General features: G+C 29.6%; 1 protein-coding gene across 1 annotated transcript; it reads left to right on the top strand.

Moving 5' to 3' along the window:
- Positions 1 to 1,115: 1,115 nt before the first annotated feature.
- Positions 1,116 to 17,453, top strand: LOC136983239 (tetraspanin-6-like). The gene is made up of 7 exons (XM_067279926.1): positions 1,116 to 1,318; positions 8,143 to 8,331; positions 9,987 to 10,157; positions 16,360 to 16,500; positions 16,563 to 16,646; positions 16,714 to 16,791; positions 16,874 to 17,453. Exons 1-6 carry the CDS (start codon positions 1,241 to 1,243, stop codon positions 16,783 to 16,785), a joined length of 735 nt encoding a protein of 244 aa, XP_067136027.1. The 5' UTR covers positions 1,116 to 1,240; the 3' UTR covers positions 16,786 to 16,791; positions 16,874 to 17,453.
- The last annotated feature ends 1,193 nt before the right edge of the window (positions 17,454 to 18,646 follow it).

The following is an 18,646-nucleotide window of genomic DNA, read 5'->3' as shown; positions in this document are numbered from 1 at the left end:
TTCGTAATTAAATCAGCTGTATAAATATTGCAATAGGAAGAAATGAAAAATGAAAACAAAACAACTGTTCAGAGCTATTAACAGATACGAGAAGTAAAAATAATACGTTTTATTAATACTAAGAATCTTTAAAAGATTCTTTGCATTAATAAAACGAAGTTTTTCTTCTGTTGAATTTGATTAGAAAGATGACGAAGCAATTGCAAAAAGGACCACAATTCAACACCATTTTAATAGCCTTTTGTAGCTTGAAATTTCCAATCGCTTACACTTAAATTCACTAAGATTTTGTAATGGCAAAGAAAAAGTGAAATAAGTGTAAAACGCACGGCTTTTCTCTTAGGACAGGAAGAAATGCAAAATATATAATTCAAATAATAAAAACATAAATAACAGCATTTGATAAAAATATAAATAGCTGTTTCTGTTTTATTTATGCATAAATATTTAAAAATTCCGGTAATATTAGCTTTCTCTCTCTAGAGGTCGAATTAAAATCTGTTTTCCTCCGGTTAATTGGGAAGGTTTAACACACTTTATTTCCCAAAAATGTTTTAAAATGTGTTCAAGAAAGTTCAAATAGTGGGATATGTTTTGCAATGAATCGAAACTAAAAAAAATTCAATGTCGATTCATGCAATCTTGAACTATTCGTACAAAATCATAAGAAACTCAAGTCGAATTCGAATTAAAATGACTTATTAAACATTCGACACTTAAGCTGATAAAACTAAAATTATCGCGGTGTTTTTAAGTGTAAACTAATAGCATAATCTGTTTCATTTTAAAAAGACTGTTGTATTGATTTCGTGGTTTCAGCCATCGGACACGTTTTCTTGTCAAGCAGCTAAGTAAGCAAACCAATGACATAGAGCGTTTCATACGAAACGAACACAGTCATTTGCTTGACGTAGAAACGCGTCGTCTACAATCCGTCAATACGAACTAAGGTTGCCAGATAAAAATTTTATCGTAAACTACTACAGAATTGACTCGTACATATTTTTATAATTTATTTATTTATTTATTTACATAAAAGATAAATTATGGAATAATTTAATTTACTTTCTCTAAAGAGGATTAGTTTACATTTTAAAACGAAACGATGACGTCATACTAGGTTTTACGTAAATCATTGTGACGACATAAGTCAAAAGGAAGCGTTTATCGTCTTTAATTACGCTTTTAGTCGACACTGTGCTTGGTTGAAGTTTTTCTTTCGTTGAATTTCATTAGAAAGATGGCAAAACAATTGAAACCAGGGCTAGCAGTTTACTGTATGAAGGGATTGCTTCTTCTATTTAATTGTTTATTTTGGGTACGTAGTAACTTTAAAGTAAACATATTTTAGCTATTAATATTTTATTTAGGCTTATTGCTATTTTATGTCCGCGTACAACTTTATTACTTCGATATAAAAATATAACTATCGGTTTGTTTCTAAGCTTAAATAATATTACGTCACACAATAAATGTTTCATATAATTCCTGGGTATCGTTTTTCACGTGTAAATGATATTAGTTAAATTAGAAGATAAATATAGTCGTTTTTAATGATATTTTATTCGTTTTAAATCAATTTTTACGCGTGTCTTTCCATTTTTAATGTCACTTCGACTTAAATTGAACTTTAAATTAAAATGACATTCAAACATTTTCAAAATCAACCAATTTGAGTGTGTTAGTAAAGTTTATACTCCTTTTCTTTCTGTAGGAAATTTTATTTTAAATGGAGTACTTTATTTTTGAAGGTACAAATTGTTTTGAAATGTAAAACAAAAGAAATTATTGCTTAATTTTCAAACTGTCAGTTTCATTTGCATATAATATAAGAGTAATGTTGACATTTATGCAATTTTACAGTATAACTACTGACTTCAGAAGCCATTTAAAATATTCAGTAGTTACTGTCTAGTGTTTTTTAATATTTTCTTACAAAACAGTTGTTTGTGTGTTTATAAAAAAAGCTACGAAGAAAAACCTGGTTCTAGTTAGTAGAACTGTGTAAAATTACTCAATTTCCACATTGTTGCATATTTTGATTTAAAATGTTTTTTAATGGTCATTCGAAATGCTAAATGAAATAAATTAAATATATTTATACTTTCAAAAGTTTATAATTGAGCTGTTCGTGGTGAAATCAATTAACTCCTTAGTTATGCAAAAAATATAAATTTATTTCAAGGATGTATACTATTTTTACATGTCATTAGATAAAAGCTATGCCTTGTAATGCATTCTATAATGTTTTATTTTAAGTATTTTATCAATTTCTCTACTTTTTGTTTCGTGGATTTAATTGATTTAGCAAATGAGTAGCTCAGTTATAAGTGCGTATTAAATCTATAGATCATCGTAATTGCTTTGCATGGAAAGATTTTCGTATGGAAAATTCATAAAATATTTGTTTTATTCTTTTATCACACACTTATTTGTGAAAAACTTTGGTGTGAAGATAATTCTAAAAAAAAGTGTACTAAATAAAATATAAAAACTTATCTAAGAATAAATAGTTCAGTGAAATAAATACATTCGTAGGTAATAAAGGAAATAATATACGTTTTATCAAATTAGATCTGTTATTTATGTATAGATGTTGCATTATTGTAGTGATTTTTTTTTTTTTTTTTTTTTTTTGAAAATTTTTGAAAATTTTTTAATAATAATTCATCTCAGAAACAACTAAGGGTCCGCCCATAAATTACATAAGGACAATTTCGGCCATTCTAGACCCCCACCCCTGTAAGAAACTGTGTTATTTTTTTTGATCTCCCCTTCCATTCCCTATCTTATGTAATATTTAGGCATAATTTTATAGAAAGATTTTAACAAAAAAAATTTTTTATGAAACCCTAGAAACCTATAATAATTAATTAATTAATATATAGTATTTATAAAAGACTTACGTAAGGTATTTTGGAGTGGGTGGAGGTCAAGGATTTCTTACGATTTCTAACTCGGGTAGGGGATAATAGATCTCGTGAACAAATTTAAAAATATAAAAATTTAATGAATTCAAATGAACAATTTATTTTAGGAACTTAATTTTTTAATTATTAACAATCTTTTTATTATTATCATTAATCAACATTGCAATATTCATTTTTATATAAATTTTAATTTTCACAAAAGGATGCAAAAAACTTTGACAGATCGATCAGCTAGTGCACATGTAAACAGAAATGTCATACAAAGTAAAACAAGAGAGAATAGAGAGAAACCACATTTCGTTGCCATATTGATTACATCTTGGCTAAGACCAAGAAAATAAACTACATGCTGCTAAAATGTGCTAGGTGCACCTGGGGACAATCATAAAGCTGTAAAACTCTATATAATGGGGCAATACAACCAATGCTACTTTACGCAGCCTCTAGCTGGTCATATAACTAGTAAAAATTCAGTAGCAAGTAAATTACTGTACTCTCTTCAAAAACAGTTTGCCATCAGAACTTTAAAGTGTTGCAGAACTGTTTCTGGTAATACTTCTCTCATACTAGCAGAGCTCCTTCCTTTGCCACTGTGTACTGTAGAAAAGGTTCTAAACTATTCCATCATAACTACAAACATCAACGCTCAACAACGGTCTCTACTTCTATCTACGGCTGTTCATATGCTACCACATTGCAATTACCCTACTATCTCTGATCGTCACCCTGTAAACGAGGTTATCTTCAGGGTACGTACATTTGGTGTCATCTGCTTCCTCCATGGATAACCATGCAGACATTAATATCTACATAGATACTTGAGCCAACACGAAGGGGGCTTTTGGACCCAGTCTGATCTTCCTCCAAACTGACATATTTTGCCCAAAATATGTTAGAAGATATGGATACCCACACACAGCTCCATCTATCAAGCTGAAGATGCTGTCTACCAAGCTGTTCAGTGGGCCACTTCACTACCAAAGAAAACTCTATCAACATTTACAGTGATTCTCAGTCTGTCCTAAAAGCTCTATTAAATCTCAATTGCAATAGCAATAAAATCACATATATCCAGCACCAAATTAAAAATCTTGTAAATAAGATAACTTTTATATTTGTTCCTGGCCATACTGGCATGCTAGGAAATGAAAAAGCCAACTTTGAGGCTAAATCAGCTGCAAAGGACACTGACTTGGACTACACTCACTGCCCTTTCTCACGTAGCAGCCTTAAAAATTATATTCTTGACAACGCTATGCAAAAGTGGAATCAACAGTGGTGAGCAGTAAAACTGGTAGAATAAAAGACTTTATTTTCCTAGTGTTGAATCAGGTTCTCATCATCACTTAGAGATTTAATGTTTGCTACTGCTCAACCATTTACTGAGCATGATAATTTTAGAAGTCGACGTATAGCCAGGCAGAAACTGCCTCTTGCTTTTGCTCTACAGAAAACCTAGACACCGTCATCCATATGATCTATCATTATCCAATTTATGATCAAGATAGACTTATTCTGAAATTAGAAGTCTCTATGCTTTTTTTCAGGTGGTCATGCCCACTTGATAAGCTTGTTCAGTAGCCACTGTTTAATGCTTTTTACAATTATGTTAAAAAAAATATGGAAGAAAAGATTATTTATAATTTCTAGTTTTACATTTTACTTTTCACCAAAAGCCGAATATTAATTTTTTTGTTTACTTTGTATCATGTATTTTGGTTTATGTATTCTTAGTGTTATACACCCATAAAAGTGGTGCACTTATTCTAATAAAAAAAAAAAGAGAGAGAGAGAGAAACCACCACATGGCCTTTCTCCCATGATAAAATATGTGTATAGAGTGAGTCTGCTAGTGTTATTCTATTACGTCACACAAGATGGCATTAGTACAATGAGCGTTCTTAATAGAAACTGCCAAATTGAAGCCAAATTCAAAACTCCACCACTCAAGATAAAAAAAAAAATAGAATATTACATAAGGTGAGATCTCTTACCCCCTACCCCCGAGTAAGAAATCCTTGACCCCCCCCCACCCACTCCAGGATACCTTATGTAATTTATGGACGGCCCCTAACAGAAATTATCAAATAACAAGCAATGCGAGATAGTTTGTTAAAGTAAAACAATGATAATTCTACAATGATTTTGTGTCATAATTTTTTAGATTGAATGATTTCCATCTTTTTAATAATCTAGTTTTTAATCATATGGTAAACTTTCTTTAAATTAGTGCTAATATATATACTTCAAATTCAATCTATATTCTCTAAAAACAAATATTCTGATAAAAAGCATCATAAATTTTTAACCATCAAATTTGACAAGTAAAGTCTTTTTTCAAGAAAAATTAATCCATTTCTATCCTTTCCTATTGTTTCTTATTATTCTGTATTTATTTTTCAAATTTTATTTAAAAGCTTTGCATTTGTCTGAGAAAATAAGTCAATTTGTTTTGTTTACTTGGGAAATGTGCACTAAATCAAGTGAATTTAGTGCATAAGTCAAATCTGATGTGTGATAGCAGTTAAGTACTATTGTATAGTCCATCTTTTTGGATATTGGTCTTAATACTCATTGTATTTTAAACAATGCAAAATTTAGACAATTACATATGAAGTAGACTTGTTATATAAAATTTTTATTTTGTTTACCTAGCTAACTATTATTAATCTTATAATTTACCTGGTTGATCAATTTTAGCAAATGAAATATGCTTAAGAAGTGAAATTTATTACTGATAGATGATGCAAGTAAGCAAATATTTCTCTAGGCTGAATTGAAGTTAGTTTCTTCTCTATAGATATCATTCTTGAATTTAAGAATGAGGTAAATGCTTTAGTAAAATGTAGTAAGGCTCAACATAATAATCTTTCATATTCAAAAAATAAGAAAACTTAGTGTTTATAAAAAATTTCAGTATAATGTGTAATTAGGGTAAACAGTAGTTATTGGCTACCAGACAATAGCGAGGACGAGGCCGAAGTTTTAAATGCAAAAACATGTACGTCGGACGTTCAGCGCCGCTTTCCTGTCCGACATACATGTTTTCGCATTTAAAACTTCAGCCTCAACCTCACTAATAATTGGCCATTTAAACCTCTTTAATAAGCATTTTATAAAAGCTATTTAGGAAATATTGCATGACAATATTAACACTTGCTATCTACTTACAGCAGAATGTAACATTCTCACAAGTTTGTAGTTGCATGTGGCCAATAATTATAAGATATTTCATTTTTGTAAAACAAAGCACAATTTGGATTAAACAGTTGGCATCTGTAATTTTTAAATGTTGCAGTAGAAAGACTATAATAAAAAAAATTACTGTTTGATTTGTGTTGCTCAATTCAATCTTTATTACATCAGATTTTTTAAAATAAAAATTTCCTTAAGTGGCTAATAACTGTACCATTTATCCCGTATATTATTCTTGAACTATTCAAGAATCACTAAATTTAATTATCAAACAATTTGGTAGTATTGTAAGCATATTATCTATTCATAATTTCAATGACTTAAAGCTGAATAAGCCTGAAAAACAGTAATGTGGTAAAGGTTTTGACTTAAAACTTGTATAGTAACAGGTAAACATACAGACTATCTGATAGTCAGATGGTAAGGATTCACTTAATCAATGCAACATTGTTGACTGTGAAGATGAAATTTAGACATTTCAATCTATGTGGGTATGTAAGTAGAGTAGACAAAGAGCATTTTATCACATACTTCATTGAAAACATACACATCAGCAATGTGTGACAATATGGAACTTTCAAAAGAACACATTTGTATGCTGTTGCTTTATCACTTGAACACAGTGAAAGCACATGGTCTTATTTGCTAAGTGTTAGTGTTCATGGTGAACAAAAGTCAACCAGCTGTTTGAAATGTCAAAGGGCTAATGTTGCAGAAAGTGGTGACGATCTGTGTTCGTTTGGTGTTGTCATGGAAAAACTGCTTCCATCCAACATTACTATCTTGAAAGAACTACTGTGAACAACTGGATCATTTGAACACCAAGATCAAACAACTTTGTCCAAAAATTGGACTGTGTAATACCACCATAACAACACCAGAGCCAAGACAACTTTTCTAAAGTTGGCTGGTCTGGGCTGGGAGGTACTGCCTCATCCGCTTTACAGCTCAGACTTGGTGCCAAGTGATTATTTCGTGCATTGCACAAATATACAGTTCAATGAAAATACCTGATTAGTCTTCAAAGAAAATCTCCACTCATTCTTTGTCATGGGATTGGACATTTGTACATAATGACAAGTTGTGATATTGATGATTTACCTATAGAATTGAACTGTAATTGTTGATTTTATTGATATCTTTTTTAAAATGTCTAAATTTTACCTTTATGTCCCGATTATAAATTTAAGAATCCTTTCAGATGTTTATTATTCTGAATAAATATATCGTAATTATTAGTATAATTGCATTTTTAGTGAATTTTTATTCTAAATTATCAAAATTTTGGGAAAATTATAATTTTGATTTTTTTTAAATTTTTCTAAAGATGATTATCTCCAAGATCAAATTGCTTTAATTATTTAATTATGAGTAGATGTTCTAATGTATTTTGGAAAGTGTTATAAAAAAAATTTAATCGATCCTGTTGTTTCTTTTTCATTAAAAATGAGAGGGGACACAAGAATGCCTGTTAATATGCATAAAGATTAGATTATAAAGTATGACTTTATAATTTATTTAAAATTATTAATGTAATTAAAATTTACACTTTATAGTATTTGCTCAAAATAACAACAAAAATCATTTGTTTTTAAAATATAAATGGACTGTTAAATAAATAAACTAGAGAATTCTATCTGCTGGTAGTTGTACTAAGGAAATAGCTTAAAATGCAATTAATATTGAGTGGAATTTGGTTGATAAAATGCATTGAAAATCTGTTTTTTTTTTTATAAAAGTAATATTTAAGATTTTGATTTCTATGCAATATCAGTATGTTTTCTTAAAATGAAAAACTTGATTTACACAAATAATTTTAATTTAATGAATGAACATTGAATATTTGATTTTTTTTTGTGTATGTGTATGTAGAAATACTTTTTCTTGTCATGCAACAGTTTATTTTGCAAGATAAGCTTTTAACTAAATTTTCACAATTACTTGTCAAGTATAGTTGAACATATTTGGTAACTTTGTGTTGTTGTTATCTAACTTATAAATAAAATTTATTTTATAGGTCAGTGGTATTGCCCTTTTGGTAGCAGGAATATGGATGAAGATAACCATGACACAGATCTTAAAACTTTCAGTGGATTACAGTAATAGTGTTCCCTTTTCCTTTATTGGAATTGGTATATTAATAACAATTATTGGCTTCCTTGCTTGTTTCTGTACAGTAAAAGGACATTCAACACTACTATATTTGGTAATTTTTTTTGTTGACTATTTTACTTACTTTTAAATTTATAGTACTAATTAAAAATTTAGTTAATTTCTATAAAATTGTAAAAAAATAAAAATAATTCTTTGCTAATACAGCCATATCCTGGTATCTGAATTCCAGCTACAATGAATGTTCTTTTGCAGTGTCAAAATTAAATAAGCTTAAAACATTTAATATTGGAATTATCATAAACACACTACCACAAGTGATGTGCTAATAAGTGGGAAGCGAGAGCAGCTGCATTCATAGTACCTGTTTTTCATTTTTTAAGTAACAATCTGTTCTTCTATGGTTGTGCAGCTTAGTGACTTTTTAGTGCATCTTATAATATTTTACTTAATAGTTTATTATAGTAGGTTCACTACCCACTTTTTATTTTCATTATTATTCTTTATACAGCAATATTTTAATATAAAATGAACATTTTATAATGTATAATTATAATATTTTCTACTGCTTTTACTGCATAAAGAAAATGCTGTTCATATATAAATTTCTAATAGAAGATACTACATTTATTTATTGCATTACTGTTTTAAACATATCCTTTAATGACCTCAAAATGTTTACCTTACTAAGGTACTGGAGTTTTTAATGCTTAATGTTAATGTCATGCTAAAATTGTATTTTTATAGATCACTGTTTTGTAGTATTTTAGTATTTTTTAGGAAAATTCATTTTGGTTATTTGGATGAATTGAGAATGAGAGAATTTTTCCATATGAAACCAGTTCATTTGAATTGTTTTCAAAATGCATTAGATTTGGATAATAGACAGGGATGTAGCTTCACACAGGGTGGCAAGGGTAGAATTCCCATACTAACTCTTAACCATTGATTCTCTGCTGAGCCTTACTGCCACCCATTTAAGTTTAAAACTAAACAATGTAAAAGAAAGTCACAACCATAGATAGAACAGAACAGATGCGTCAGACTCAAATACTAGGCTACATAAACAGCAACAAGGAAAAGAAAAATAAAAATTCAATACTTGTTTAGCCTTTTTGCTTTTTATTGAGTTATGCTATTGGGCTAAGTATGTATTGGGTTTAGTAAGTTTTGTTTTTTATTGAGTATTGTATATGTACCATTTATCACTTGTGTATGATATGAAAGGATCTGCCATATTAATATGGCAATTCTGTGCACAATGTGTTGCTAATGATCATGGGCTATTCTGTTTTTATCCTAAACACCTAAACTAAGTCTATTCAAGTCATCAACCATGTGAGTGACCCCCCCCCCACAGATTTTTGGCTCTATCCCTGAATAGGATATGGCTATATTTTGAAATACAGTATACTGTGTACAAACTTGTAATAATTTTAAGTTGCTTAAATCAACTTTCATAATTATAATTTGGAGCTTGCTTTTTTGAGTAAAATCAATATTTAATTTTTCTAATGCATAATTGATGAAAAATGAAGTTTGAGAACATTCAAATCTAACTAATATTTTGAAATACTGTTTTATTTATTAGAAAGTGAATTTCTAAAATGCAAAATATTTAAGAGTATTAAAATATTTTATAATTTTAAAATTATCAATTCTAATGTTAAATTTAAAGCAATTTCTATAGGAATTGCTTTAAATTATATAAGAATTTACTTTTACTAAAATTTTTAAATATAATTTCAGCTAAGTATTTTCTTAATTGTGGTTTTCTTCATGGAAGTTGGTATTGCTGTAGCTGGATATGCTTTCAGAAATAACATTAGAAGTGCACTGAAGGATGGAATTAAGAATGCTGTAGATTCGTATGAAAATGATGGAAACCAAGATCGTAATATAGATTTTGTTCAAAAAAATGTAAGTTGAAAACATAACTAGCATTAATTTGCTTTTTTAATGATATTAAAGACAAAATGACAAAACTATTCAGATAATGATAAATGTTTTGAGATCTTAAAACAATCTAATTTCAATATTTTACTCTCCAGAGGAAGTTATTTTGAAGCTGCTAATTTCATTTAAAAATTGAAAAATGATGAATTTTGTTGATTTGTGAATTTTTTTTTCAAATGAAATTATGTCCAAAGTCAAATTATTGATTTTCAATTTTTTTTTCAAATGAAATTATTTGTTTGATTTTAAATTTTCCAGAAATATTTTAAATGTGTGAATAAATCATACAATAGTCATTTACAGAAATAACAAGATCTGTAAATTTATAATTGTTTTCAAGTTTTCTTACTGATTATACATGTCTAAATGTTTTAAATAGTTTTCTAATTTAAAAATTTACTTTAAAATGTACTTACAGCTAGTTTTGTACATTGTTGAATTTGCAATATTTTTGCAAATGATTTTAATCATAAGTATGTACATGAAACATTTATGTTCTGAGCTAGCAGTGTTTTACTATAAAGTTGAATACAAATAGATATCTCCCAAATAAACAGTAGTTAGGTTCCAATAAAGTACAGTGTTATGCAAATTCATGCTAAACGAAACAAAGGACTAATACAAAACATAGGGTTACATTTCGAAAGTTAGCAAAAGTATACTATTTTTGTTATAATTAAGAAAAATGTGTTTGTTAGTTAACTGATTGATTGCTTTAATAATCTCAAAAGTATTGCCTGTTAATATTTTTTCTTCACTACTAAATTCCATTAAATGTGCTTAAAAGATGATAAGCCAAAAAGAAAAGGCAAAATATCTTTTCTTTGGCATAATATCTTTTAAGCTTTCCTGTTGACCTTAATCTGAAATATTAGCAACAATTTGATTTTTTTTTAATATACAGTAGAACCTCTATTATCCGGATTTTCGATTATCCGGATTGTTCAACATAAACAAAAATTGTACGAATTTGCTGATTTGCACTTTGAAAGTTGCGACACTGTTTATGTACGTACGTGATGGAATGCATGGAACAAAATTTTGAAAAGACCATTAGTAAATTCCAGTAACAGTAGAAAGTGGTATAGGACAACTTGTCTTAAAAGTATTCGCGATTTAGCAGCTTCAAAAAGAACAGCTAGCTTTAAACAAAAATCGTTAATTGAATTTCTTAATAAAAAATAATTTAATATTAAAGCTATATGTAAATCTAGACAAATAAAAATTATTCATACTATATGCCAGGGGTGGGCAAGCCAAGAGTTCAGTGGGAGCCAAAATGTAGGTTTTGCAAAATGCATGGGAGCCGCAGTTCTGTACTGTCGTGGCGGATAGTATGGTAAGGCGCGCGATTTTATTATATAATATAAATATAATATAAAACAAATATTTAATTTTTTAACAAACATCTTTTCATAAAATTATAAAAATAAAATTGTAGAAACAATAATAAAAAACAGAAATTAACACTCAGCAAGAGCGCATGTAACTCAAAAAGAGCCGCATTTGCCCATGTCTGCTATATGCACTGTCAATTATTATTTTTTCGATTATCCGGATTTTTCCTTACCCGGACTACCTTCATTCCCAATTAGTCCGGATAATAGAGGTTCTACTGTATATATAAACTTTATTTTCACTTGCTTGCATTTGCTGTAGAGAGCTCTAAAAATTTAATCTTTTTATGCATTAACTTTTAATCTATAAAAACAAAATGGTGATATTTTCTCTGTGTTCTGAAATTTTTTTACTTTTTTATAATTTGATAACCATTATTATTTCTATATTGTAAATAAGCTATGTTTAGCAATAAGTAATTAGTAAACACTGCTTTTAGTAATAATTAAAACTTTCAGCATACTGATCAAACTTGTTTGAGATTTTCATAGAATGTTTCAAAAACACAACAGTTTCAAGTATTCAAAAACACTAGATTTAATTAGTCTTAGCCATTTTATATGGAACTCTTACAATAAAAATATAGAATTATATAACAGTGTATTCAAATGTAATTTCTGAAAAGAAAATAAATAGTAATTCATGATATTTCTTTGCATATTACTAAGTAGGGGAATCATTACAAAATAAGAGCTTGATATTACATACATAACCAAACACAGGTTGGTAAAAATGGACCAATTCTAGTAACAAATTTGCTTGACTACAGTCCTGGCAAAAACCCCAGTACATAAATCATATATCCATGGAAAAACTCGAAGATTAAATTACTGTGTCACACATTTTGGCTCTAAATGAAATGTATTCTAGTAACTTGGCTGATTAACATGCATACTTTCAAAATAAAGACATCCAAAATATTGGATATTTCAGCTGGCAGTGCACACATGAAATTTGAGATTGAAAAAATTATACATAGTCAGATTGTAAGTCAACATAATGTGTAAATGTAGCAAATTTTATTCCTTTTATAAACTTATTCTATAATAATAATAATAATTCTCATCCTTCCTCATCCATCATTGATGACATGACATAGATTTAGTTAATACACCCACTTATATTTCAGGAAACACTTACTAAATATACAGGAACAGATCCCACGCAAAGACGAATACCAAAATCAACACATCAAAGGTACTAGGAAAAACACTAAATTATGTAAACACTCACTTATCCCACACTACATCCATTTAATTTCTACACACTCAGATATTCATACATTAGTTTATGCTGGGGCAGTCACAATAGTGACACACCATGGACTGAAAATACAATCAGACAGATACACAACAGTTCTATCACAAGCCTGCCTGGCAGAGAAGAATAGAAACACAAATAAATGACATTAGACAGCAATTAGGCAGGCTGACACAATACACTAAAAACAACATAACACCCAAATTAAAGAAACAACTCAAACATTTTCAAGAAAATTAAAAACACACAAAACACTAACATCATAACACACACATTACAGAATACATCGATACACTAAAACTTGCAGCCAAAGCATGTAGACTGAAATGATACAAAACATGTACACTACGAAAACAACAAAATAAATTGCTCACAAACAATGAAAAACTCTTCTACAGACAAATCAGTTCCAAAACAAACACTGATACATAGCACAGTGGCACACAAACAGAAGAACTCTCAACTTATTAGTCTTCTTTTTTGGTCTAGTGCTGTTATGCACAATGCTGATGCAGGCTGGATCGAAGAGAACAAAAACTTGCATAACATACCAACTATACCCTGTGCTGAAATAAACGTACACGACATCTGCTACACTGTTAACAGAACACACAACTGGAAGACACCTGGTGTAGACAACATTCACAATTTCTGGTACAAAAAAATTTACATCACTGCACCAGGAACTAGCTAAACATCTAACACACATCATCTTCAATCCACAAGACATGCCAAAGTTTCTTACTCGGCATCACCTACATGAAACCTAAAAACAATACCACAGACCCTGCACAATACAGACCAATTGCATGCCTCCTAACACACTACAAATTATTGACATCCTGTATTGCAAACAAAATATACAAACATGTTGAAAAAACACAGCATTCTTACGAAACAACAAGAAGGTTGCTGTAGAAATCACGGGATGAAAACTGTTACTCGTAGATTCGGTCATTCTACAGCAAGCACACAAACAACACACAAATGCTTTTCTGTAGTCTGTGTGTTTGACAGTGTTCTCACACAGTTGCCTACATATTCTACACATGTACAAAATACATCCATCACTCATTGCATTCTTTCAAAACACTATGCAGCACTGGAGAACAACACTACATCTCAGGGTTAGTAACACTTCCATGCAAACAAACCAAATATTCATTAGGCGAGGAATTTTTCAAGGAGATTCCTTGAGTCCTCTCTGGTTCTGCTTAGCCCTGAACCCATTATCCAACATGTTAAACAACATGCAATATGGTTACCATATCAGACATGAAAAAACAACAGTTTACACTGTCACATCTCATGTACATGGATGACACAGCTTTATGCATTCACACAAACAACTTCATCAACTCCTACAAATCACACGTTTGTACAAATGGAGTTTGGCCTAGACAAATGCAAAACACCTCACATGGAAAAATGAGTTCTGAAGAAAGATTTTGCACTTGGAAATGGGGACGTTATAGAATCCATGGAAGAGGGCGAGTTCTACAAATACTTAGGATTCCGACAGGCCAAACTAACAGAACATATACAAATAAAGCAAAGATTAATTAAAGAATACCAAAGTAGGTTAAATGCTATTCTCAGAACAGAGTTAAATGCAAAACACACAATTAAAGCAATAAACACGTATGTCATCCCAGTACTTGCATATTCTTTTGGAGTTATACATTGGACTCTCACAGATCCAAAGGAAAACAAGAACATCACTTACTAAGCATAAACATCATCCTAAATCCGCCATAGAAAGACTAACCCTTCCATGTAAAGATGGCGGATACGGCCTGATTTGACAAGTTAACCTTCACTACAAACAAATACAGACACTGTAAGAGTTTTTCTACAAAAAGCAAGAAACATCACAGTTACATAAAGCAGTAACTCTAGCAGACTCAAATAACACACCATTAAATTTGCACTCACAACATATGGACATGACACAACATATAAAAAGCATAGATACCATTAAGCAATCGTGGGCTCAAAAGGCACTCCATGGCAGGCATCCCTATGACCTGGCCCAGGATTTTGTTGACAACTGCGTCAAACAGTGGTTAGCTTGGGGATGCCTCTTTGGAGAGATGGAAGGATTCATGATTGCCATACAGGATCTGCTCATAAATATTAAAAACTATAGAAAACGTACTTAAAGATACAACATCCACAAATGACACATACAGAAAATGTCACTTTATGCCAGAAACTATAGAACACATCACTTCTGGTTGCAAGCTCTTGGCAGAGACAGATTAGCTACATAGACATAATCAAGTAGCAAATGTAATACACCAAGAGCTTGCAAACAAACACAAGTTATTAGACATTCACGAATCATACTACAAATACATTCTACAGACAGCATTGGAAAACAACACGCACAAAATGTACTACGACATAGCCATAATCACAGATTTACCACAACAGACCAAACATCACACTCATTGACAAATACAATAAAATCATATACTGTACATTATAGACATATCCATTCCAAACACTCACAATGTACAAAACACATGCACTGAAAAGTAAGTACACAGAACTTTCCTAGGAAATAAGGCATCTGTAGACGATGGATAGGGTGCTTATTGTACTGTACCTGTCATTCTCTCCTCTACAAGTGTCATACCACACACATTACACAAAAGGCTGGGCACACTACAATTGAATAGAAACACATGCATCACACTACAGAAGGCCACTATATTGAATACATGTCATACTGTTAGGAAATTTTTGAATACACGCACATGCTGAGTTTTAATTTTTGTCTTGGTTACTATGCCTTGACTCTTGTCCAGCATAGTACACAGCAACCGGTGTCAACTGAGTATAACTCACTAAACCTAACATAATAATAATAAGAGTAAGGTAAGACTTTGTATTAGTGTAATTCTTGGTTCTTATCAATCCAAATGATATATCAATGTCTAATATTTTCTAATTTCTGAAATTTTGGTGTCATGATAGATTTGAATTCTAATTCAAGCAATTAAATATTTCTGGAGAGCATTTTTATAATTACAAAGATTAAATTAATATTATTTTTGAATTTATTGATTTATAATAGTTTGTAATTAAAAAAATGTCAACTTTAAGTTTTTTAATGAAACTTTATATTGCCATGCATAGTTTTTTGAGATGATACAGAAAAAAATTAGCAAAAACATTTTAACTTTTAATTGATATTTATTTAATAAATATTTCATCACAATGTATGGTTCATAAATATTAATCTAGTTAAGGGGTGTCAAAACTTTCAGGAATAGATTTTTGAACACACACTAATAGTGTCAAGTTCAGATCAGTTGAGTTAATATTTTAAAATATTTCATTAAACAAGTGAATACAAATTTTTCAGTTTTAAAAAATTTAATGTTAAATTTATATATAAAAGTTAATGATTAAAAATTAACTTTTATATTAAAATGCATGAATTTTAACATTCCAAAATATTTCAAAAATTTGTTTATATATTACACAAATATATTTTCAGATTAAATGTTGTGGTGTTGAAACTTATGAAGACTGGTTTATTACCACTTGGGCAAATGGTTCCAAGAAAGTTCCAAAAAGTTGTTGCAAGTTTGATAATTGCCAAAATTCTCCAGCTAATAAAACTCAAATATATACAGAAGTAAGTATTGTTGATGTCGAGAGTCGAAATGAATTTTTCTTTAATATTTTTTAATTATATAGGGATGTTACCCGGTATTAATAAATGATATACATAATAAAATGGGAATCATTGCTGGAGTTGCAATTTCATTTGCTTGTATTCAGGTATGTACTTCAAAACATTTGTTTCCAAGTATTTTTTTAAACCCTAATTCACTTTAAAATATGTTAGATACTTGGTGCCATATTGACTTGTTGCCTAGCAAAACGTTCCAATGCCATTAGATATCAGCCAATGACTTAAATATGAGTAAGTTTTTTGTTTTTTCAGACTAGGCTTAAGATTTAATTAATTTGTAAACCTTTCTAATATGTTTATTTTGAATTTATAGGTTTTCAAGATTAAAAGCCATCTTATGAAAAAAATCTCATTTCTTTGATTTTGATATTTTACTATAATATATACAAATGGGGAAACTCTTTTCTTACTTCCAGTCAAACTATTTTTGTAAATAAATATATACATATAATTCTTTCTGTTACATTTTTGGGAAAAATATTACTCATATTTTATAAATTATTTTTTGTAAAATTTTATGTAACTGGAATACAGTTGGATAATTCAAAGTAAAGTTTGCGGTCTTGAAAACGTAACAAGTAGAATCCTAATATCATTTTTATGAAAATAGAAATTTAAAATTTGAAGTTCTGGTCACAAGTGTTGCTAAAATATAGCCATTGATAAAATAGTACAATTATAAAAACAGATGTTTGTTAGTATAGCAACTGTTAAAGTGAGAGTAAAAAGAAAATTAGAAATATGAAATTTAATATACCTAATATGACTTTAGGTTAGTGATTTTAAATCTTTATGTATAGTTTTTAGACCATATTCTAAGAAAAGCTCAATTTATATAAAGCAGTATGTAATTTTATTAGAAATGAAATGGAAATAAAATTTCTTCTCTTGAATGTTTTAATATTAATACAGAATAATTTGATCATGTGTGTGGTAAATTTGTAAGATTATAAAAATGCATTGTAATGCTGGTTTTATTCAGAAATGAATTAATCAGTTTTGTATTATTCATTGCTAAAATTGCAAGTAATCTTTTGAAGACAATTCAGTTATCATAACTGATAGTGCTTCACTTGATACAGGAATTATTGAAATGACACTATACAATCATTTCTAATAAATTATAAATTTAAGGAATTATTACAAAAGTTAAGACATTACCTTTCTGTAGTGTCAAATTTTATCTTAATCAGAATTTGATTTTAATAATTGATTACACACAACACACACACACACACACACACCACACACACACACACACACACACACACACACTCTTGGCAATCACTGCATTTTAAATTCATTATTTTACATATTACAAAATATACTTGCAAAAGCTTTACTATTGTATGCTGACTTCTGCAATCAAATTCTGCACATGAATTTTACTTTTCACCACCATTCCAATTTAAGTATTGCCTATTGATTGTAAAACTCTTGGACATTAATTGCTAAACCGGTCTGCTTTTTTGATTTGTTACAACTGTTTACAATATTACAGCACAAGAATACATTAATGAAATTTTTTTACTACCCTACTAACTGTAATTTCATTACTTGCACTATGACGTCGATTTTTTTTCAACAGTTTAATTATTGCTGAACATTGATAAAATTTGTATCCTATGAAAAACTTTAAAATTATTATTTTGAAAAAATACTGTACCCATGTGCATGTAAATTTTATACTTCAAATTGAAGTCAGTATTTAAACGTAAAATCTGAAAATCCTAAGAATTGTTTCTTAAACTATCTTTTTTTGAAGGATTTGAACGGATTAGGTGTCCATACAGTGGTGGGTCTGCAATTTGCAATAGGCTTTGTTTTCAGATTCGATAGTCCGTTTCGGAGATATCTGGTTCCAAATTTTAGGGAAATTTCGTATTTTATACAGGAAGTCGGAAAACTATTTGCATAACTGAAATTTCGTAACTACTTAATATGAAGTTCACTGAATTATGAGCCAGTAGGACGAGCGATGGTCAACTAGGCGCCAAGAGAGATGAAGAATAGACAAATTTTTTACTTTCCTGGCTGTTATAACGGGGAAAGTATGGCGATCCGGCAAAAAAATGCCTTCCCCAGA

Source organism: Centruroides vittatus, unplaced genomic scaffold (genome assembly GCF_030686945.1).
Source record: "Centruroides vittatus isolate TY-2023 unplaced genomic scaffold, ASM3068694v2 contig_879, whole genome shotgun sequence".
NCBI classification, from domain to species: domain Eukaryota; kingdom Metazoa; phylum Arthropoda; class Arachnida; order Scorpiones; family Buthidae; genus Centruroides; species Centruroides vittatus.
This window is presented reverse-complemented; position numbering and strand designations above follow the sequence as displayed.